This window comes from Canis lupus, chromosome 2, assembly GCF_011100685.1.
Source record: "Canis lupus familiaris isolate Mischka breed German Shepherd chromosome 2, alternate assembly UU_Cfam_GSD_1.0, whole genome shotgun sequence".
Classification (NCBI taxonomy): domain Eukaryota; kingdom Metazoa; phylum Chordata; class Mammalia; order Carnivora; family Canidae; genus Canis; species Canis lupus.
Genome location: NC_049223.1, coordinates 70,708,983 through 70,732,350, shown reverse-complemented (window position 1 = coordinate 70,732,350; position 23,368 = coordinate 70,708,983). Strand labels below are relative to the sequence as shown.

General features: G+C 51.0%; 1 protein-coding gene across 6 annotated transcripts in view; it reads left to right on the top strand.

The window, feature by feature from the left end:
* PTPRU (protein tyrosine phosphatase receptor type U) overlaps positions 1–23,368 on the top strand; it is a 78,700-nt gene that overhangs the window by 25,853 nt on the left and 29,479 nt on the right. For 4 of the 6 annotated variants that reach the window (XM_038531342.1, XM_038531341.1, XM_038531343.1 and 1 more), the window contains exons 8-16: positions 5,096–5,404; positions 9,463–9,572; positions 9,890–10,091; positions 10,454–10,556; positions 12,798–13,071; positions 13,721–13,757; positions 14,485–14,623; positions 18,906–18,935; positions 21,330–21,487. In XM_038531342.1, the coding sequence (XP_038387270.1) occupies positions 5,096–5,404; positions 9,463–9,572; positions 9,890–10,091; positions 10,454–10,556; positions 12,798–13,071; positions 13,721–13,757; positions 14,485–14,623; positions 18,906–18,935; positions 21,330–21,487 (1,362 nt within the window). The remainder of the gene's footprint in view (positions 1–5,095; positions 5,405–9,462; positions 9,573–9,889; positions 10,092–10,453; positions 10,557–12,797; positions 13,072–13,720; positions 13,758–14,484; positions 14,624–18,905; positions 18,936–21,329; positions 21,488–23,368) is intronic. The other 2 variants (XM_038531345.1, XM_038531344.1) reach the window with 1 other exon arrangement.

Genomic DNA, 23,368 nt, shown 5'->3' with positions numbered 1-23,368 from the left:
ACAACTGGGGGTGGAGTGATAATGGCATCTGAAGGGTAGAGGAAGCCAGGGAAACTACTGAACGTCCTATAGTGCACAAACAGCCCCCACAAGAGAGAATTATCTAGTCCAAAATGTCAGTAGTGCCAGGGTTGAGAACTCTGGATTCAGTCTTTAGATTTTAGGGAGTAAGTATACATGGAAGAGAGGAGGTGTGAGGCCTGTACCCTCGGGCCTTCAGTGTTTTGGGTTAAATGCAAATAATTGCCTATAAATGTACTGAATACATATGAAGGTAGGCCCTGACATACAGTAAGCACTCAGCAAATGACAGTTGTTATTTTTACGGTGTTTTTAACCTTTCAAAGCCAGTTCTGCTCAGGTGTTCAGAATAAAAGAAATCAGAGCCAGGGGGTCCACAGGCAATCTTTCTTCTCCTCTTCCTAGTGTACAGATTGGGGAACTGAGACCCAGAGAGGGGGAGGCACTTCCCTGGGATCATACAATGTGTCAGAACTGCAGGTTTCATGATGACAGTGGTGGCTAATTTCCACTTTACAGGTGAGTAAACTGAGATTTAGTCACTTGCCCAGATCTACCCAGTGAGTCCATAGAAGTCAGAGAAAAATTTTCAATATCCTGATTTCCAGAGAAGTGTTTGAAACAACAGCAGCCGCAGTGACAGCAGGTGCCATTATGGGCTGATGTGCCCACGTTGTCCTAGGAACTGCTGAACACTTCACACAGGCTGGCGAGGATGGAAGCTGGGGCCTGGGACCAGACAGATAAAACCCAAACAACTCATCCTGCCCATTTTAACAACATGCTTCTCTTGGTTCGTTGACGTCCCCAGCGCCCTGCTTACGCGCCTTGGCCAGAAGTTGTTTTGCTGTTGGCCAGCTGTGTTGTCCTCTCCCCCATCTCCCTGAAACTCCCTTTCTGCAATATGATTTACTGTAAAAAAAAAAAAAAAAAGTAATATAATGTCAGGAAAAGGCATTTAAAGAAAATCACGCTAAACCTTGCCATCCTAGCCCAGTTTTTCTGTCTTCTTCGAATCTCTGCCCATATGCCTACAGTACATAGCTTTATACTCTTGTCCTTGGGATGGAGAAAGCATTCTGTACTCTGCTTCCTCTGCTTTGTGGTTTTCCATGTGTTGTGTTGTTTATAATTATGTTTACTGGCTTATAGAAGCCCCTGGAGTGCCTCCATATTGCTGGACTATGATGTTTCCAGATCCTTATTATTATAAGTAATACTATCTTGAAAAACAGTGCTTATGCGATTTTCCACCCCCTAAGTAATTTCTGGAAGGTAGGCAGGAGTGGGTTAAGAAAGGGTTTTTAACATATATTGCTTTAAAAAATGGTTGTACTAATTTTTACTTCCACTGGTATCTTAGCCTTAGTGCACACGTGTTTGTTTCTTAATTACGAGAGGCTGGGAGGTCTGGCTTACATCATTGCCTGTGACTCTGCCACTTGCTCTTCAAAGCTGGTGCATCTATCTCCATTTTTCAGTCAAGGAAGCTGATGTTCAAAGGGAACAAAGCAACTTGCCTAAAGTCACAGAACTAATGAGAGGTGGAGATAGGATTTGCACTTTGGAGAGCCCATCGGATTTGAACTTTGGAGCATCCGACCCCATTCCAAAGACCCTTCCAGGAGAAACAGTTGAATGGTTCGGGGTTATTGCATGCTATTAGAATCATTAAAATCAACACATTTTGGTGCAATTTAATAGGTGTTCAGTGTGAGCCTCCTTGTTTTCGTGAGCATTTGACTTTTGATCTGTCAGTGGCCTGCAGCCCAGTGGAATTTAGAGGAGTGGGGCTTCAAGGCCCCCATTTTCTGTTTGCCAGTGTGTGCTGGCAGCTGAAGAGAGTATGTCTGGGTGCCAGATGGTTTTTGGAAACAGAGAGACTCATGAATTCACACCCCTCAATCAACATATCAGTCTGTCGTCAACAAACTATTTGAGCCCCTGGATCTGCCCAGATTTGATCAGGGTTGGGAGAAGAGGAAAGTGAGCTTTCTTTTCAAAGACTCTTCAATCCAGTGAGGTAGATGGGGGCTAACATGGCTTGGGGGAGTGAGGTACCCAAGTATGAAGGTGGAGGTTTCACCTTCTAGGTTAGAGGTCTGTTATTTTGTGCCATGCAAAGTGGGTTTTACCAAAACCAGAGTAGGTTGCCAGTATTTAAAAACCTGGAGGTTTCACATAAAATCTGAGTTTTTGGCTTCTCTTAAAAAACTGGAGGATCTCGGGGCGCCTGGCTGGCTCAGTCCGTGGAGTTTGCGACTCTTGATCTCCAGGCTGTGGGTTTGAGCCTCACTAGTTGGTGTAGAGATTACTTAAAAATAGAATCTTTAAAAACAAAAGAAAAGGAGGGTCTGGCCATCCTGAATCTATAGTCTTTCATGGGAACATTGCCTGGAGCTGAGTATCAGCTGTCCCTTTTGGATAGGACATTTACTGTCCTGTTTGTCATAGTCCCAGTCCAGCCTGTGTCACCAGTTTACATGCAACTTTTCATGCCGTTCTCTAAATGCTATGCGAGAGGACAAAAGAAGTGCACGTTGGCCAAACCTGCAGGGATGAAAAGGGCTCGTGTCCCTCGGGGCAGGGATGTGAGCAGTGCTGCAGGGAACAAATAAAGCAATGGCACTTGGCTCCCTAGACACCCTGGGGCAGCCAGGATCAGAGCCTGGATGTCAGGGAATAAAGCAATGATCTCTGAACAAGGTGGCAGAGTGAGGTGCACACAAAATCTCCTTCTACTTCAAACACCTAAGAACGTGGGTTAAGACAAAATCACAAAGCAAAACACGGGGAAAAACTCTATGGGCTAGGAATGGGAGAGGAAACATGGTGAGTGGGCTTGCAACCAGCAGCCCTCGGGATTGCAGTGAGCAGTGGGACTGGACCTTAGTGTTCTTGTCAGGTAGGAATTGGGTCTGCCTCACTTGTGGGGAGAAGGGAGCCAGACTCTGCAAGAAGTCAAGTGGTGGGCCCTGTTCCTAGCAGGTGCTCAAATATCTCTTTGGTGCCTGATAGGTATCTGGGGGCTGACACTTGCCCATAGCTTGGGGAAGAAAGCAAAGCTCTAGTGGAAACAGAACTTCGTGTTGTGCTGTACTTGGGCTGGCATCGAAAGCTGTGTTGCTCATATACTCCCGAGTCCAGAGCAGTCTGGGCCCGTGTTTCCCTTTGTGTCTCCTTTGTAAAGAGCATCGTGAGCAAATGAATCATGTAAAAATGATAAGAAGGTCATACTTAACCATCTTGAGAGGCCAAACAGCAGTTCTTTCTCATCTGTTCTCTAAAGCGTGTCGTGAGAGACTCTGAGGACGCTTCGCAGGTGCTCATGGAACTTCAGGGTAATGAAACTGCATCTCATGGAGTTAGGGTGCAAGAAAGAGAAGATTGTCAGTAATTTTGGCTTCTTCAATCATTTCCTAGATGAGGAAATTGAGGCCCAGAGATTTAAGATCACGCAGCTGGTCAGTGCAGGTGTAGGACTAGTGCTGAGCATCTGGGCTCCATCCTGCCTCTGCTTCAGAAGCCTTGGGTTCTCTCTTTTTATAAGTGACTTTGCAGATTCATCAGGAGGCTGTAGAGCCCAGTCATGTGCTCCTCCCTCATGTTGCGGGAGCTATCCTTCCTGAAGCATTGGTGTGATTTTTTTTTTTTTTTTTTTGGACAGTGACTTCCTCACAGGGAGGCAGGTAGTGGTGGTTAAGAGCATGGATTTTGGAGGCAACCTGTCCAAGTTTGTATCCCAGCTTCTCTACTTGACTATCTGTGTGACTGACTATGGGCAAGTTACTTAATCTCTCTGTGTCTCCATTTCTACATCTATATGGCATGGACACCTGGGTGGCTCAGTGGTTGAGTGTCTGCCTTTGGCTCAGAGCATGATCCCAGAGTCCCGGGATCAAGTCCCACATCAGGCTTCCTGCATGGAGCCTGCTTCTCCCACTGCCTATGTCTCTGCCTCTCTTTCTCTGTGTCTCTAATGAATAAATAAATAAAATCTTAAAAAAAAGATAGGGCTAATCATGGTACCTATATACTGGCTTAAGGAGTGGATTCAATGGATAAAGCAGTTTAAAGCCTGTAGAACAATGCCTGGCACATACAAAGCCCCCAGTACATGTTAACTGCCATTATTATTGTTATTATTTTAAAGGTTTATGTATTTATTTGAGAGAGAGGGAGGGAATTTGTGCAGTGGGGGAGAGGCAGAGGGAGAGAGAGAATCTCAAACAGATTCCTCCCTGAGAATGGAGCTGGACTTGGGGCTCCGTCTCATGACCCTGGGATCACAACCTGAGCTGAAATCAAGAGTCAGACCCTTAACTGACTGTACAACCCAGGTCCCTCCTGTCATTATTGTCATCACCCTTCTATAACAGATTGTATTTCCCTTTTTGCTTGGGCAGCCAGGCAACAGACTGCCCAATCTGAACCTTATCTTTAGACCTGCATGGGACCTAATGGCACACATTTCTGTTCCTTATTGTTCTCTGGCATTATTTAATTACTTGGCTGTCATTTCACCCATCATCTTGATTTCTCTGTGTTATTATTGTATGGTATATATTATTATAAGCTGTTTTAGAACAAGTTTGGAATTAATAAATTAAGAAAAATACAGCATTTGGTCATTTCAGACTGTCCTGATGACCTCCAGGATGATCTTGAAATAGGCAGTGAATTGTGTTATTAAAAAAAATTGTAGCTAACATTTTTGAGGGCCTGTTGTGTGCTAGCCATTGTCAAACATGCTTTGCACACATTACCTTTAACTTCACAACCATCATATGAGGTAGTGCATATTATCCCATTTTGTGGGTGGGGAAACTAAAGCTCGAGAGGCAAAGGTACTCAGCCAGTGGTTGCCAGTGGCAAGTGGCAGAGCTGGAATTCAGGTGTAGCCCCGCCTGACTCCACATACTTCTACTCCCTGCACAACATTCTAGGTGGTCTCTTTAACTCTTGAGGACAAAGGATGGATGATTTCAGCAGCTGACTAATATTTTTTCTCCCTTCCCACTTCTTCTCTTCCTATTTCCTCTACCTTCTTCTCTCTGCTTCCTGGGTTCCCCAGAACCCATGAGGGCCCCCAAAGGCCTGGCTTTTGCTGAGATCCAGGCCCGCCAGCTGACTCTTCAGTGGGAGCCTCTGGGCTACAACGTGACACGTTGCCACACATATGCGGTGTCCCTGTGCTATCATTATACACTGGGCAGCAGCCACAACCAGACCATCCGGGAATGTGTGAAGATGGAGCAGGGAGTCAGCCGCTACACCATCAAGAACCTTCTGCCCTACCGGAATGTTCACGTGCGGCTCATCCTCACTAACCCTGAGGGGCGCAAGGAGGGCAAGGAGGTCACTTTCCAGACAGATGAAGATGGTAAGAGTCCTAGCCCTGGTTCCTGGCATATTCAGTGCCTCCCACAAACACCCTGAAGTATGAAAATTAAAAAAAAAAATTATTTATTTTTTGAGAGACAGTGGTGGGGGGAGAGAGAGAGAGACAGAGAGAGAGAGAGAGAGCGCGCGCGTGAGTGAGCGAGCATGGGGTGGGGGAGCGGCAGATGGAGAGGCAGAGAGGAAATCTCAAGCCAACTTTCCACTCAGAGTGCAAGCCAGGACTTGATCTCACAACCCCAAGATCACCACCTGAGCTAAAATCAAGTCTGATGCCTAACTGACTGAGCCACCCAGGCGTCCCGAGGCTAAAATGTTTATAGGAAGTTTTTTTGCTTACGATTAAAACAACTGTAACAACAAAGTAATGATGGCTAGTATTTTTTTTAAAGATTTTATTTATTTATTCATGAGACACACACAGAAAGAGAGGCCGGAACATAGGTAGAGGGAGAAGCAGGCTCTCCTGCTCCCAAGGAGCCCGATGTGGGACTCAATCCCGGATCCTAGGATCACGCCCTGAGCCAGAGACAGATGCTCAACCTCTGAGCCACTCAGGTGTCCCTGATGGCTAGTATTTATTCTCAGGAAGACTTTGGGTTAGATTGGTATATTTTTTCCTTATATGTTTGAAAGAATTCAGCAATGAAGGCATTTGGTCCTGGATTTTTCTTTGTGGCAATGCTTTTTAACCACAGTTTTACTTTCTAAAATAGATATCAGAATATTAAGATTTTCTACTCTAGTATCTATTTGGTATACTGGGCTTTAAGGAATTTTTAATTTCACTTAAATTGTCATATTTCTTGACATAAAGTTGGTTATAATATCTGATTATATTTATTTAATTTCTGTAGGATCAGTAGTGTGTGTCCCCTTTTTCTTTCCTGATTTTGGTAATCTGTGTCTTCTCATTGTTTTCTTGCTAGGGGTGTATACATTTTTAATCTTCCCAAAGAGCCAACTTTTGGCTTAGTTGATTTACTTAATTGTATATTCATTTTCTATTCTGTATTTCCTTTTTTATACTTTCTTTAGATTTGATCAGCTGTTCTTTTAGCTTTTTGAGATGAAAGCTTATGAGATCATTGATTTTGAGACTTTCTTCATTTGTTATATATACATTCAAAGCTATAAATTTCCCCCGAAGCCCTGCTGTAGCTGCATCCCATGGGTTTTCATATGTTCTGCCTTTGTTATTATTCAGTTCAAAATATTTTCTAATTTCTGTTGTGATTTCTTCTTTGACTCAAGAGTTAGAATTACGTTACCTGATTTTTAAGACTTCCATAATTATCTGTTTGTGATTGATTTCCAGCTTAATTCTTCTGTGGTCAGAGTACATACTCTAATTTTGGTCTTTTGAAATTTGATCCTTGTTTTACGGCCTAGCACATGGTTAAATTTTGGCAAATATTCCATGTGTATCTGAAAAAAATGTGTGTTCTGTCATTGTCAGGTGCAGTGCTGTATTTAAGCACTTATTACACGTTAAGCACTATTGTGAATGCGTTTTATATAGTATTAATGCGTGTAATCCCCATGACAACCCTAGATGGTGGTCGACTGTTTACTATCGCCATTTTAGGTGAGGTCACATAGCTAGGAGATAGGTAGCAGAACTGGATTTCAGACCTGGCCATCTGCTTCAGAGTTTTCATTCTTAACAGGAGTGCTATAATGCCAGCACAGATCCAAAGCCTTCCCCCACATTCCTGCAAACCTGCAGGTACCCGAAACTCCTTGGTTGATTATTTTTCTTGACTCCCTACATGTGGTCTTTTCTGTTCTGCATAGCAGTGGCCCAGACAGAAAATTCAGCTCCTTCCTTGATTTCCACAAAGCACCCCCCCCCCCCCATTTACCCTGAAACATTGCAAATGCAGAGAAGACAAAACTTAACATTTTTCTTTCTACTTAGGCTCATTGGTTTGGGCTCTATAAATTAGCCTGAGAAAAGACATTAACAAGAGAAAAACAGATAGGAATTTATTACCATGTGCATCACATACGCACACTTGGGAGTACTTACTGATGAGTACCTCAAAGGAGTGGCTAGAGCTTGGGCTTATGTAGTGTTTTAATGAATTTGTTGAGAAGCAACATGATGGGAAAAGGACTTTGAGATTCTAGGTACAGCAGATAATGTGAAGGCAAATATATGGGAAAACCATTGGTAGGTAAGGGCTAGTTCGGAAAGTTTATGTAGATTCTTCTGGGCTGCTTAGGGTCTAGAGTTGTCTCAGTGTTTCTCTCCTTCCTGGTAGCGAGGGGAGGGTGGCACTTTTACAAATTTATGTCCTGCTTTTTGGCAAATGGGTAGGGCAGAGAACTTTTCTTGTATCTGCTTCTTCTTGATTTAGCTCAAAATAATCCTTATGCCAAAGTGGTATATTTTGAGGTGGCCTGTTTTACTACCCTTCACAATGAGCCTCAAGTTCAACATCAGACCCCTCCATTGTTAAAATCTGTTGACCTCTGTCTGCCCTTCCCCCTGCCTACCAGATATGTTGTGGCTGCTTTACCCTGCTCTTACCAGGCAGGCCTCACTTGAGCTGCAAGGCCTTTTTTCTCTGTCCCTCCCTCCCTCCCTCCCTCCAATAACTGCTCATTACTTAATATTTGTTACTTTCCATTGAAGTATTAGTATAATACTTCTAAGAAGTGTGCTTACCTCAAGTGGGCAACTCAGTGAATTCTCACAGACTGGACCCACCAGAATAACCCACACACAGATCACAAAATCGCATTCACAGCTCCCCAGAAGCCCCTTGTACGTACATTCCCACTTACAATCTCCTCAGGGTAACCATTATCCCAGCCTGTAATGCAGTAGATTAATTTTTACTTGGTTTTGAACCTTATAGCAATGGAGTGAGTCATACAATGTGTATTCTTTTTCTGACTGGTTTCTCTTTCCCTTGACTGTGCTTGAGAGAGCCAGCCATGTTGTGTAGAGCTTAGGGAATTCATTCTTATTACTGAATAATCCATTATATGAATATACCACATTTATTGACCCTATTTTAAATTGTACTATAAAGAAAAATCTTTGTAGATTCTTTTTTTTGGCAGGGGGGTTGTGCAGATACACACATTGCTGATGGTTAATGCTCAGGAGTGGAACGGCTAGGTTATAGGATGTGTAGGTATATCCAGATAGTTTTCCTCAAGTGCTCATGCCAGTTTGCATGCTCCATTGCAGTGTGTGAAAATTGCAGTTGCTCTGAATCCTCACCAACACTTGGAATTGTCTTTTTCATTTTATCAATTTGGTGGTTGGATAGTGGAGTTGCCTTGTTAGCTGTTCATTTTAACCCAGAGCACATTAGCTGCGATGATGGTTACCTTGGGTTCCACTTTCTGCTACCTTAGGAATTCGGCTTCCCCCCCAGTAGTTGATCAAGGCATTTCCCCAAAGACCATTCTCTTCCCAGAAGAAATTCTTGTGACTGCTCTTAAGATGGTACATTAGAACAAAACCAAACAAAACCAGAAACCTGAAAGCGTTTGTGCTAAAATGTTAATGGTGTCTCCGGGTGATGGAGTTGTAGATGCCATTAATTTTCTTTATGCTCATTTTGATTTTCTACATTGAACATAGTTTTTGTGTAATCAGAAGTTTTTAGACAAGAAAACCTTTCCTACCCATAATCCCACCACTCTAATGCAATTGTTTCCATTTCCCTGGCAGAGGTCTATATTTTCTGAAATCCACTCAACTGGAACAAAATAGGAACATTCAGACGTTCTCTGCTGAATGCAACCTGCACAGTAATGAAAATGCCAACTACCCCTTTTGAGTTCCTAGGAATAGGTGGAATCAAATGAAGTTCCAGTTATTTACCTTGGGGCTTTATGTACATCACATCATTTGATTCTGGTGAGGGAGGGCTTGTTTTCATCTCCATGTCCCAGAAGAAGAAGAAACTGAGGCTCAGAGAGGGTGAGTAGTCAGTCCAAGCAAAGGCTGGAATCTGAATTCAGGCGTCTGGCTGCAAAGCTTGCTCTCCACTGCCCTGTGTCACCTTCCCCTCGCAGTGCCTGGCGGGATCGCAGCTGAGTCCTTGACCTTTACGCCACTGGAGGACATGATCTTCCTCAAGTGGGAGGAGCCCCAGGAACCCAATGGCCTCATCACTCAGTATGAGGTGAGTTTGGACCTCATTACAGTGGGGACCCCTGGTGGAAGGTGGGCACACAGCTTGGAGAAGGAGGTGCATGGGGAGGGACAGTAGTGATCATGGAGGTTCCGTCTACTGGTCAGGGGTCTGTGCCTTGTGGGTTATGGGAACAGGGGCCCTGAAAGAAGAGAGGTGAAGATGCCCAGAGGTCTGGAGTAATGGACATCCATGGTCCCACTGACCCTCTCCCTGGCTAACCTGAACTATGATGGGTGGGAGGCTATGGGGCCAGTGATGACCTTCCCTATTCCTGTGCCCACCTGCCTGCCCGTCCTGCCCCCCAGATCAGCTACCAGAGCATCGAGTCATCAGACCCTGCAGTGAACGTGCCCGGCCCACGACGTACTATCTCCAAGCTCCGAAATGAGACCTACCATGTCTTCTCCAATCTGCACCCAGGCACCACCTACCTGTTCTCAGTGCGTGCCCGCACAGGCAAAGGCTTTGGCCAGGCGGCACTCACCGAGATCACCACCAACATCTCAGGTGAGCCCACCTGGCCCTGGCCTGATCCCTGTAGAGGTGGCCCAGAATCCCAGGGTTCTGTGGGCTGAGGGGGCATGGCAGGGGGAGGGGGTGTCCTGGGGGTGTTTATAGAGGGTCCCCCCACTGAGATGAATGTGCCATTTAGGGATTAAGTTCAGGGGTCAGGGAGGACTGAGTCAGAGGGGCCAGGAGACGACGGAAGCTGAGGACTGAGTTCAGGGGTTGGAGGTCAGGGAAGCTCAGGTCAGAGGGAACAAAGCTAAAGTGGAAGAGATCTGAGCACAGGAGTCAAGGAGACTAGAGGCCTGACCTTCCTGGGCTAGTGGTCAGGCTTCATGCTGACATCTTGTCCCCTTCCCCAGCCCCCAGCTTTGATTATGCTGACATGCCGTCACCTCTGGGCGAGTCTGAGAATACCATCACCGTTCTGCTGAGGCCGGCACAGGGCCGTGGCGCGCCCATCAGGTGGGAAAGCCTCGATGGAGGGATGGGAGGTCAGGGCCATAGGGAAGAAGCCCTACCTAGGCCAGCTCAGCCTCATCCTGCCTCAGTTTCTCACTCAGGGCTCAGAGTGTCCAGGGGAGGACACTGTTTTCCCAGAAGGTCCTGCCCAGGGAGACACAGCCTCTAGAAGGCTGGGGCAGCCAGCCAAGTGGGGCCATCTCTCTGGAGTGGCCAAGAGCCTGGCTTCTCCACTTTCTTCTCCCCAGAGAAAACTGGGGCTGCCTCTGCTGGAGACAAGATTGCGCACATGCGTGTGTGTGTGTGTGTGCGTGCACACGTGTGATAAAGACATGTACCCATATATGTGCCATGTGTGAGCGTGTGTAGGTGAAAGAACGTGAGGGTGTTTGTGGGATGTGTATACCTGCCTACTGTCAGCCAGACAGTGTTTGCGACTTTACCTGCATGAGTCAGTTTATCCTCATGGCAGCCTATGGAGGGGACACTGTTTCCCTGATTTTATACATGAGGAAACAGGCTCAGAGGCCTTAAGTACTTTGCCTCCAAGGTCACACAGCTGGAAGGTGAGAGAGTTGGGGTTTGGAACCCAGGTCTGTCTACACAGCCTATACCTTTTCTTGAAACTACAGAGCCTTCCTGCCCTTCTGGCCTCTGCTTCTCCCACAGAGATGTGTGCACTGGAAGGGGGTGACGGCCTGTATTTGGGTGTGGGAAGATCCTGCTGAGCCTCCAAGAAGATAGTGGGTTGCCCATGTGCTCTTGATACCTCGTCTCGTCCTCACTCCCATTCTGTATTTGCTACTGCAAAGCCTGTCCTGGGTTGCTTCCCAGACTCTTAGGGGAGACCTAGGACAAAGTCAGGGTGTTTGAGGGGTACTTTGTATTTCTAGAAGCCTCAGGGACATTGTGCAGCTGAGTCTGTGAGCTGGGAAACCCAGCTTCTCCTTTCCTGATCCTCTTGAGAGATCCTGTGAGCACGCCCATTTAGTGTCCCTCAGGGATGATGGTGACAGGGTGGGGGTTCTGGGGGAACATGGTGGGGGGATGGCATAGTAGCTTTGTGACCTTGGGCATGTCCCTTTACCTCTCTGAGCCTCCCTTTCCTTTTCTGCACAACCATCTGAGTCAAGATGCTTTGCTTTGTGTTGATTATTATCACCTCCTGGTGGGATGGGGGTGGTCCAGGGGAGGCCTGACCTGGGCCTGGGAGGCTGAGAGGGGCCCACGCTGGCCTTTGCAGTATGCTAGGGACAAGGGAAGAAGCCATGTGGCCCAAATCCTAGGGCACTGGGGTGATTCCCCTATAGCTTCGAAGCTCAAAAGAAGCAGCTGGAGAGCCAGGAAAAGGCATTTCTTCTTCCCAGAGTGCAGCTGTCAGTACGGGTGTCACACACCGAGACGTGACCCAGGCTGTGACTAGAAATATTTAAATTTGTCAGCACTCACTTATTTACTCTCGGCTTTGTTCCACAGAGGATTCGGAGGAGCTCACAGCAAAAGGCTATTCAGTAAACTAAGAAAAATAAATAGAAACAAACACCCAAGTCGGGACCCAGAGACACACATCAGAGGGGAGGCAGACTAAGGAACACAAGTCAGCTGTCAGGACCCGCAGAGGACAGGCTGGGAGTTTCAGACTCGATGCTGCCTCCAGGTTGGGAGCATCCTTGAATGCAGGATGCAGGATTCGTGTGGCCTTGTGTTTTTGCTCGGTGACTGTCTCCCCTCACTGGAGGTCGGTTCCAGGAGCCCAGATCCCCAAGTGCCTGCCTAGCATCGGCCCAGAGTCTGAGTGAATGAATGAACCCCTGGTGTCTTACTCTCATGCCTGGAGGCCCAAAGGAAGCCTTGGGTAACCAGGGCATAGCCCGAGGCTTGGGGGCCCCAGGTCCCATGGCAGGCCCGGGAGAGTCAGGGTGGGGCTCCTGGGCTTGGTGCCATTGAGCAGGGCCCAAGTTCTTTCCGCCCGAGGCACAGTCATAACAGCTGACAGGCACCGGCTGCTTGTGAAACTTGTCCCCTTCCTTACATTTAGCTCATGGAATAGTCCTGTGATCACGCTCACTTTACAGAGGAGGAAACTGAGCCCCAGGGAGGTTAAGAGAGTTGCCCAGCGAGTAAGAGGCAGAGCCAGGATTAGTCCCAGGCTGGGCCTGACCCCAGAGCCCATGCCCTTGGCTGCCAGATGGCTCTCCCTGTCCCCTGGCCCCGGGATCACTGCTCTGTCCCCTGCTTGTCCAGTGTGTACCAGGTGATTGTGGAGGAGGAGCGCCAGCGGAGGCTGCGTCGGGAGCCAGGCAGCCAGGACTGCTTCCCAGTACCCTTGACCTTTGACGCTGCGCTGGCCCGAGGCCTGGTGCACTACTTCGGGGCGGAGCTGGCGGCCAGCAGTCTGCCAGAAGCCATGCCCTTCACGGTGGGTGACAACCAGACCTATCGAGGCTTCTGGAACCCACCGCTTGAGCCCAGGAAGGCCTACCTCATCTACTTCCAGGCAACAAGCCACCTGAAAGGGGTGAGGGACTGGCGGGGGTTGTGATGGGGGCAGACTGGGGACACCTTGGAGCCATCTGAGCAGCCCCCTAGGAGTCAGAGACCCTCTCCCAGCCCCACCTCCCCTCCAGAACCCCCACTCTCCTCCCCTGAGCCTCCTGACCTCAGGCTCCTTCTCTTAGAGCTATCCCCTTCCTGAGCCTTTCTGCCTAGACTCTCATATGTCGATGCCCCCAGTCTGTCCCTGCACCCCCCCCCCCCCCCGCCCCTGCCAGGCCCTAGTCTCTATCTCAGGCTCCTCTCTCCTCCAGGGTCCATCTCCCCAACCTGCTTTCCCCCGACCTTGAGACCCACCACTCACCTTGTCTGGGAAGCCCTGCTCTCCTCTTGGCTCTTCCTTCCAGGGCTTTCCTCCCCAGGTGCCCCTCTTAACCAGCCTCTTGGCCACCCCCTTCCCATGCTGTTTCTTCCCCTGCTCCCCCTCCCCGAACACATTATTTCCCTCTTTTCAGGGCCCTCCCCTCCTCTCTGGGTCCCCCTCAGGCCTTCCTGTCAGGAGGGGGATCCTTAGTTACTATGAGCCCCAGACAAGCCCCAACCAGGCCCAAGGCAAGCTGGGGAGGGTTAGGTTGGGCCTTTGGCACTGCTGAGACCCCCATCTTTGCCTCCAGGAGACTCGGCTGAATTGCATCCGCATCGCCAGGAAAGGTGAGCCCCCTGGGTTCCTTCCGGGCCTTCAGCAGTGGGTTTCTCCCCTCTGGGCTCCTGGGAGGTGGACCCTGAGCACCCAGAGCTGTGGGAACAGAGGAGGGTGGTCTGGCAGACGTGGGTCAGGAAACATTTCCCTTCCTGGTCCCCACTGGCCCCACCTAAGGGCACCTTCTCCCAGACTGGGCAGTAGGGCTAACTCCTTCTCCTCTGTCATGGTCACAGAAGTGGCTTTGCGGGATCCTGGGGCAGGTCTGTGGAGGCGGAGCCATTCTGGTTGGCCCATGGTGATGGCACTGGTTCCTGTGTATGTGCCCCTTCTGTTGTGGTGGGTGAGAGGTGGATCATATAGTGCAGACAGGGAATATGGTAGGTTCCCCATTCTGAGGTGCCCTAAACAGGCCCTGGGTACCTAACTCTCTTACCCCACTTGCTTCTCAGGAGTGCGGGAGGCTGAGTCTAAAGGCCCCAGGCAGCCTCCATCCCCTCTCCACGGAAGGATGGGAGGATTTGAGAAAGAGAGGAGAGGGTCCTGATGGGGGTGCAGATGTTGTAAGGGGGTGCAGACGTTGTAAGGATGGTGAGGGGGCAATCTGCCTGAACGGCTGCGTGTGAGCTGAGGGCAGGGGGCAGTCGTCTGCTCACGTGTGTTTATTCTTTGGGGCTCAGTCCCTTGCAGGTGGTCCCTATCTCCCCTCTGACCCATGTTCCCTTTTATTCCCCCCAGCTGCCTGTAAGGAAAGCAAGCGACCCCTGGAGGTGTCCCAGAGATCGGAGGAAATGGGGCTCATCCTGGGCATCTGTGCGGGGGGACTAGCTGTCCTCATCCTTCTCCTGGGGGCCATCATTATCATCATCCGTAAGGGGTGAGTGAGGCTGGTGCCATGGCTCACCCCCAGCTCCCTCAGAAGCCTGGTGGGCAGAGAGGAGCAGTGGCTGGGGCCTGGGAGGGCAGCTGCCTGGTGAGTGTGGAGGGCTGCCAGCCTGGGCGTCAGGCCTGAGGACGGGCCTGAGCCAGGCAATGGGAAGCCAGAGCTGCTGTGAATGAAGCAGCCCTGGAGCGGCTTGGCTGGAGCCCAGGTCTGGCTGGTGCCGGGTGCCACTGTCCAGGGAAGGGTGCTCAGTGCCTGCTGCCAAGGAGCTGTGCTGGAAGTGGCCACTGCCCTCCTGCGCCTGCTGGGCGGTTCCAGAGGGGAGGGTGTGGAGGTAACCTGACTTGAATCTCCAGCCTTCTGCAGACCTTCTGCCAACTTGTCTGCCCTGGCCATGGGGTTGTGGTGTTGATCCTGAGCAGCAGGGGTGGTGCTCACTCCCCTTCAAAGCAAGGACCTTGAGCCGTGGTTCTTCCTGGCTCATCTTGTCCTGGACCTGATACTGTTGACCCTTGTGGCGTCCTCCTGGCCCCATGACTCAGAGGAGACCTCGCTCCTGCCCTCTCCTTCCCTAGGCACCCGAAGTCTGGTGCATTTTGGAGGGATGCCTTTCCTAGTGTGTTTTGCTGTGGGCAGCAGTGAGTCCCAGCACCTCTTAGAATCCAGAACTTAGAATTTCAGGGTTTCAGAAATCCAGGATTTGGGATTCTAAGAATCTCAGAATTTAGAACTGTTAGGGCTCAGAGCCCGGAAGTGAGAACTGCCTAGGAAGTTCAAAAGCATCTAATCTAGTGGTTTTCAAATCTTCTTAAAGCAACAGAACTTGTTTTCAAAACAGCACCTAAACCTCCCCTGGGAGGCCCAGTACACGGAGCAGATGAAGGCTGAGCCTGTGGTTGGAGCAGGGGTGGAGGCTTCTGAGACCTCTTTGGTTCCCCTCCTCTCCTCCCCTTCATTCCCTATCAGGCAGCCCCAGGACACTGTGGTCCAAGCACCTTAATGGAAGGATGGAGATATTGAGCCCCAAGGGGACATAGACTTGTCTAAGGTCACCCAGGGAACCCTCTCCCCACCTGGGCTCTTGCACTGCTACTTCTGGGCTGGTGCTGGATCTCAGGGTTGCCAGGAACAGATAAGTAGGATCAAGGGGGATGAGGGAGAGCTGATGAGGGCTTCCTTTCCTGAGGCCAGGCACTGGCAGAGAGAGACCCTCCCAGAGAGTCTGGTGATGGGTGTGCCAGTGAGGTGGCATTGGCCTGTCCAGGGCATTGAGCTGATTTTTCCCTTCCCTAGCCCCTACACGGCTTCCAGAGATAAAAAAAATTTACTATCTAAATTTTTTTAGAGTATTACTATGTACCAAGGGCTTTACACACACCATCCACTAGAGCATTAGTTACTGAGCATCTACTCTGTGCCAGGCACTGTTCTGGCACATGGAATACATCAGAGAACATTTCCTTCTTGAATACTGACCCATGAAGCAGGTCTGAGCCCCTTCTCACAGATGAGGAAACTGTAATTGAACGACTTGACCGTGTCTCTCGGGTAAGTGACAGGGCCTGGTTTGAACCCAGTCCTGACTCCAAAACCCGTGCTCCTGAGGGCCTGGGATGTGAAGGGCCTCACCATGGCTGGCGCACAGAAGGTGCCCAGAATTGGCAAGTTCCTGTCCTCCTCCCCTGTGGGAGACCTAGAAGTTAGCTCTGGGGGTGGGATGGGGTGGGGTGGGGAGTGGGGCAGATGGTCAGGGCTGTAGGGGAGTCGTCAGATTTTGGGGGGTTGCAGGTAGTATTTGAAGCCCTAGAAATCTATCCTCAAGGAGAGAGGATTGGCTGAGTGGAGGATGTCACCCACTCGGCAGAGAACATTGCGCCCAGGAGAGGATGAGTCAGAGATGCTGCTGGATGGAGCCTCACTCCATCCAGGAAGGAAACTCTGCACTCTACACAGTTGCTACCCCATAAACCCTTCCAGGCTACCCCTGAAGCCCTAGGATCCCCTCAGGCTCTCTTCCTTTCCTCCTCTAAAAGCCATTCAGTCCCACTGTATCGCACTTCATTGCATCCCCCTAAATCCTATCCTTGCCATCAGGGCCTACCATGTTCCTTAGGGCTCCCCCAGTCTGCCTTGTGGGTTGTCAGGGGACAGAGCAGGTCTGGCAGAAACAGAGTGGTCACACTGAACTTCATGAACAGGTTATGAGGCTGTGGAGGGAAGGCTGACAGCCAGTCACCACCCTGTGTGCCCTTGTCAGAAGAAGGTGGTGGCCACGGGCAAGAGTGGGTATGGAAGGCAGTGGGTGGGGAGCCAGGGGGAGGGAGGTCAGGTGCTCCATCCCACCCTGCCCTGGGGGGACAGTGAGCCTGGATGCCTCTGTACTAGGGGAACTCCCCAGGCCAAGTTGGGTCCTTTGTTCTGCTTCCAGAACCCCATGAACTCCATGCTTCTCCTTTGCAGTACTTTCTTCTCCCTCCACTTGGTTTTTCACTTATTTGTGCTTTGCTCAACTGGTTTTCTTCCCTGCTGGACTGAGAGCACCATGAAGTAGAGAAGTTTCTGTCCTGTTGGCTGTGTATCCCCAGGGTCTGGGCTTGGGGAGTGAGGTCCTCCTGACGCCCCCAGCTCCCAGCTCAGCAGCAGGAGGGAGGCAGGGGGAGCTGGGCTGACAGCCGGGCCCCTTGGGCGGGGTCATTATTAATCTCACTCATTTGGAGGAGGCTATGGATGCTCATAGAAGTGGAGTTCTTTTATTTATTTTTCCTCTTTATTGATTACTCAATTCAATGCAATATTTATTGGGGGATTATAATGTCCTGGGCACTGTCCTAGACCCCTGGATCCAGCAGTAGGCAAGAGAGACAAGGATGCTGCTCTCTTGTGCCTTGTAGCTCATGTGGAGCCTGGAGTTAAACCAGAAACAGTGCAAATGGATACTTACAAATTGTGAAAAGAACAGGGTGCTGGAGGGGGGTGCAGAGAGAGGGTAAAAGTGACACAATAGAGTTGGCAATTATGGGGGAGCCTTTTGGGAGGCCCTTGAAAAGTCAATGACATTATAACTGAGACCAGAATGCCATTCCTTCAGCCATCCCCCTTCTCTTCGGGGGGGGGGGGCGCCCCATGACCAGCCATGGACCTGCCCCTGCCCCACCCTCCTTTCCTGGGATGGCTGTGAGGCCTCCAGGCACTCCCCTGCCCTCTCTGGGCCCCAGCCTTCCACTCTTCTCTCCTCCCCTTCCCCCAGTCTGCAGGATTTCCCTGGTGGAAAGGCCGTTCACTGGGGTCCCTGCTGGTGGGGCGGTGTGCGGACAGGTGAATGGAGGAGCCGTGGATGTGTCTGGATGGGACCTCAGGAGGGGGCTGGTCTGGGGGTCAGGGTCCTGTGATCTGCCCTGGGCTGACCATGACTCTCTGGGACTCAGCTTCCCCACCTGCCAAGTGGGATCAGACCCAAGCTATGCTTTGGGTGCCCAGAGGGGGCAGCCTGGCTCCTCTGAAGGACCCCACACTCAGGGGCAGTCTGGGTTGGGGAGAGCAGGCCTCCCCTCTGCCCTGGAGTCCAGCTGGAGCCCTTTCCTCCTGGGCTCCCCCCACCCACCGGCCAGGGTCCCTCCCAGGCACAGGTGTATGCAGGGGGCTGAGCCCTCAGGGGCAGAGGGGCCTGCAGGTGTGAGTGACATTGGGCCTGAGGGGCGGGGGGTGTTGGGGAGAGCCCGGTCACCTGTGAGTACCTGAGGGAGGGTGTCTGTGTGTGAGTGTGCGCATCTGTGCGGCAGTGTGTTTGTGAATACACATCTGTGCCTGTGTCCCGTGAGTGTGTGTCATTGTGTGTGTTCCAGTATGTGTATGCAAGTGGCTGCATGTGCGAGTCTGTCTATGCGAGTGCATGAGTGTGTCGGTGCTGGTCTCTGCATGAGTGAATGCGTATGTATCCACACGAGTGTGTCTGTGTGAGTGTGCAAGCCTGCGTATTTCTGTGTCTGTGTGTATGTGACTGTGTGAAAGCTCTGCTTCCCCAGGCCCTTTCCCCACCTCCTCCCTCCAGCGGCAGGCTTAGGGAAGGTTCTGGAAGGGGCCTCGGGTCTTGGTTTTCAACGACTGAGCCCAGCCAGCCCTTGGGACAGGGAAGGTCCTTCCGACCCGTCCAGTCCCTGGCCAGCGCCGCCCCAGCACAGCAAGCACCAGGCCCCCCTCTGCTGGCTGGTGCCGCCCTCGGCCCACCTTGTGGCAGGACCAGGGGCCCAACTGTGCTGTTCTCTTTGCACGCTGCCAGGAGGGACCACTATGCCTACTCCTACTACCCGTAAGTAGCTCGGCGCCACCCCCGTGGGCCCGGTGTCCTCCTCCCAGTGTGGAGGGCCTCGCACGGCTCCCTCTCCAAGGTCCACGGTCGTGCACGTGTGTGCGTGTCACAGGCAGGCCCGTCCCCACCCTGGCAGCTGTCTCCACGGTGCACACGGCTCTCAGGTCCCAACGAGCTCCCTCTCCAGCCTTGTGGACTCGGGCTCATCAGACCCACCTGTCTGGGCGCTTCTCTGTGGGCTCAGGTCTTCACACAGAATCCTCACGGCCACCCTGAGAAGCGGCCCTGTGATCCCCACCCCCCACCGTGTTACTGATGAGGAGACCGAGGCCCAGAGAGGTTAAGGGACTCGTCAGAGGTCACAGCAAGTGCCAGAGCTCGGTGACCCCCCGGGCCCCGTCTGACTCCCTGGTCTTCTGGTGGTTCTCTGACTCCTCAAGCCTTCCAGAACATTCCCTGCACCTGTGCCTCTTCTCCCTCCCTGCAGAGCAGGCTCAGGTGGCCCCAGAGCAGCCCAGGGGACGGTGGCCTCCCAGCCCCTCCTCCTGGGCCCTCTACTTGCATGGACATTGCCCAGGGTCCACTGGCTTCTCCAGCGAGCGAACCCCGGGGGCTTGGGGGAGCCTCCAGGGGCCTTTACAGGACCCGCCTCGAGGCGGCTGGCCCGCTCTCTCTGCCCGGGCAGCCCCTGTTTGAACCTAAGTGCAGGACATTTCCGAGCGTCCGCGTCACATTCCGTGTGCTGACTGTCCCCCGAGGCCAGCTGGCGGCCGGCAGAGCTCGGGTCCCGCTGGCTTCTGGCTCCTGTGGGTCTGGGTGGTTGGTGCTCGGAGCTCCCCCCATAGGGAACGGAGGGGCCGGGCGGGGACGGAGCCCTCGGGCAGCCCTGGAGCCTGCCTCCCGGTCACCTGGCTGCTGTGCTCTGTCCTGGGCCTCTGTCTGTCCTCCGGGTGGTTTGCTGGTGTCTGCCTGTCCCTCCCTTGCTCTGTCCTGTTCCCTGTCTCTCTCCTTGTCATTGTCCCTTTACTGTCCCTCCTCCTCCCCCCTCCTCCTCTCAGCCTCCTGATTCCCTTGTCCCCTCCTCACCCCCCTCCCCATCCCCCCTTCCCCCTCCACCTTCTCTCTAATGTCCACTGTCAAGGTCACAGCTGCAGAGGCTTCTCTTCACCTGCCCACCAAGGGGTCCTGGGCTCTGCCCTGGGCCACAGTGAGGGTGATGTCCAGAGCCTGGTGGTTAGGGCATCCAGGGGTCATCCAGTCTTCCCCTACCCCAGACAGCTCTTGAGCAGGGATAGATTGATTAGAGTTTGCCTATCTGGAAAGATCCCTTCCTTGGCCTCTTTATCTCCACTGATGGTCAAGATTCCTGAGCCCTTTTAACCCAGAAGTCCTCTCTCGAGTCTACCCCTCATCCTGCATGCTGTAGGGCCCGGCAGGGTGAATGGCTATCTCATCTTAAGCCTTCCCTGTGATTGGGCCTCTTGCTCCACAGGTCTCAGGACGGGTCTCAAGACATGTCCCAAGTTACTTGCTCTTTCCCTTTTACTCAGCTCCTTGGGCATGGAGCTGTGCCCCCTGTGCTTCCTCCCCTTCCCTCAGAGTCCTGTGGAGTCACAAACTGCCATCCTCATCTGTAAAACTGGGCTGGAGGCCTGGGCTGTGCAGGGCCTTGTGCTAGGGGCGTCTTCCCGGGCCTCTTCCCAGTCCTCTCAGGAGGGACCCGGCCTCTTGCCTCCTCCCTCTGCTGCTTCCAGTGGCTGCATGGACGGGAGGGCGGTGGCAGGAATATGGAGCCTGTGTGGATCTCTTTACATGTCTTATGTGGCCCGTGGTGGGACCATCCTGGGGGTTCTGGGTATAGGAAAACCAGTTGGAGTTCATTCCCTGCCCAGAGGAAGAGTCCTGAGCACTGGCTAAGCAGCGGCCAGACTCTCTGCCATGAAGGGGGAGCATAGTCCACCCCGATGTGGGGTTCTCAGGGCACATGTTTGATGAGGATGGCGGAAAGGAGGAGGGATCTGGGGGCGTGCTGGGGCTGGAGCTGGGGCAGTCATCTTCCTGGTTTGGATGGGGTGACTGCTGTGACACCAAAATAGTCCCAGAGTAACTACCCTTCCCATTTCCTGAGCCCTCCAGGCCAGTGACAGGAGCCAGGTCCCAGCCTGATGCCACTGCTGCTCCATCCCTTGTTCTCAGCAGAGGTCCCCAGGGTCTCTGCCCAGTCCCTCGTAGGGGTTAGGATGGGCAGCTGAGCAGAGCCCTCTCAGTATTTAGAGATGCTTCTAGAATGCCACCTAGCCTCAAGGCCCCCTGACTGTGGGGCTTCCCCATCCACCTCTGGGTATTGTCCTGCCCAGCTCAGCACCCATGGCTCTTGTCAACCCCTCTCTGCAGCAAACCGGTGAACATGACCAAGGCCACTGTCAACTACCGCCAGGAGAAGACCCACATGATGAGTGCCGTGGACCGGAGCTTCACGGACCAGAGCACCCTGCAGGAGGACGAGCGGCTGGGCCTCTCCTTCATGGACACCCATGGCTATAGCCCCCGAGGTGAGTGCCTGACCCTCCTGCCCTTCCCCGTGGCTGTGGGATTCCATGCCTGAGCCAGTAGCACCGAGCCCCTCTGATGAGTTCTGTTAACACCTCAAACCTCAAATGAAGCATCTGTCGTGCTCCTGCTGGGTACCAGTCCTGGCGCTGGCAATGCAGAGGAGGCACGGGTATTACTTTTGCATTGGAGGAGCTTTAGGAAAATGGAGGACTAGACTCACAGGGGAGGAATACAAGGTCATATGCTGATTGTGGAAAGTGCTCTGGGGACTGAGAGAAAGGAGTGGTGCTGTGTGATCAGAGGGAGCTAGAGCAGTCTTGAGCCTGTTGAGCACCTGCTGCGGGAGAGGCAGGGGACCAGTGGTTAAGAAAGATTGCTCTGGAGTCAGACAGACCTGGGTTACATCTCACATCCCCTTGGCTGTGTGACCTGGGGCAAGCTGCTCAACCTCTCTGGATGTCTGCTTCCTCATGTACAAAACGGGGCTAAAGATCATCTCTGCCAGTAGGTCTGCTGGAACACTGAGTTGGCTATTACATCATATAGTTAGTGCTGGGCCCAGCATGCAGGCAGGATATGGTGAATTAGTACCTCCTCACACATCTTTTTATTTTATTTAGTGTTGATTTGTACAAAAGAAAATATCTAACGTTTGTGGAAGTCACTCAGTGATAATACAACAAATACCGGTGAATTAAGACATCTTCTGGGTGTCCCTCCCTAAGGATATGCCCTCCATTCTTCTTAGACATAAACACCCCCCTGAAATTTGTTATTTCAAATTAGACAAATTTAATTTGTCTGTTATTTCCTTACCTTTTGGGGAGTAGGTTTACCATGGTACATGCATCCCCAGTGTATTATATAGCTTTGCTCGTTTTGGGGCTTTGTAAAAATGCAGTCACGCTATTTCTCAGCTCAGCGTTGTGTTTCTCCTATTTGCCCAGGTGGAGGTTTCACTGTGTTTTTTTTTTTTTGTTTTCTCTGATGTATAGTTTTCCATTATGTGAATGTATCGCACTTTATTTCTCCCTTCCTCCATCCAGTGACATCTCATTTGCTTCCAGTTTTCTTGTTATTACAAATGAGGCTGCTCTGAATGTTCTTAAGTGGATCTCCAGATGCACCTGCAATAGGACATATGCGAAGCAGCCAGCAGGAGTGTGTGCTGGCTCCCCTCTGGAAGATGGAACCGAGCTGTGTCCCAGAGTGGCTTCGCCTGTGCTCACGGCCGGCAGCAGCGACACAGAGCTTCTGCTGCTCTGCGGCAAGCTCAGAATTTGCCAGGCTTCTTCCCTTTTGCCAAACTAGTTTGTATAAAATGGTGATTCTCTATAGTCTTAATTTGCATTTCTCTGATTACTAATGAGGTTGAGTATAGTTTCAAATCATTATTGGCCATTCAGCTTTCTTTTTTCCTGAAATGCCTGTTCATGCCTTTTACCTAATTTTCTATTAGGTTTTCTGTTGCTTTCTTAGTGGTTCTTAGGAGTTCTTTATATATTTAGGATGATAATCACTTTTCACTGATGAATTGCAAATATCTTCTCTCAATTTGTGGCTCATCTTCGCAGGTTATTTATAGTGTCTTTGGAGGAACACGTTTTTATTTTAATTTAGTTGAGTTCATCAGTCTTTTACTTTTTGATTTCTACTTTTTGTGTTTCCTTCAAGAATGCTTCCTTTGCAGGGTCATAAAATATTTTTTACTTTTTTCCAAACCTTTTTATATTTTTGCATTGCACATTTCAATCTTTATCCATCTGTGATTGATTTTTGTGTGTCAGAGGAATGAAGGATTTTCTTTTTTTATATTTTCTTTTATTTATTTAATTTTTTTCTGTAGTAACTCATGTCCTAGCTTCTGTTACACTTTGTAC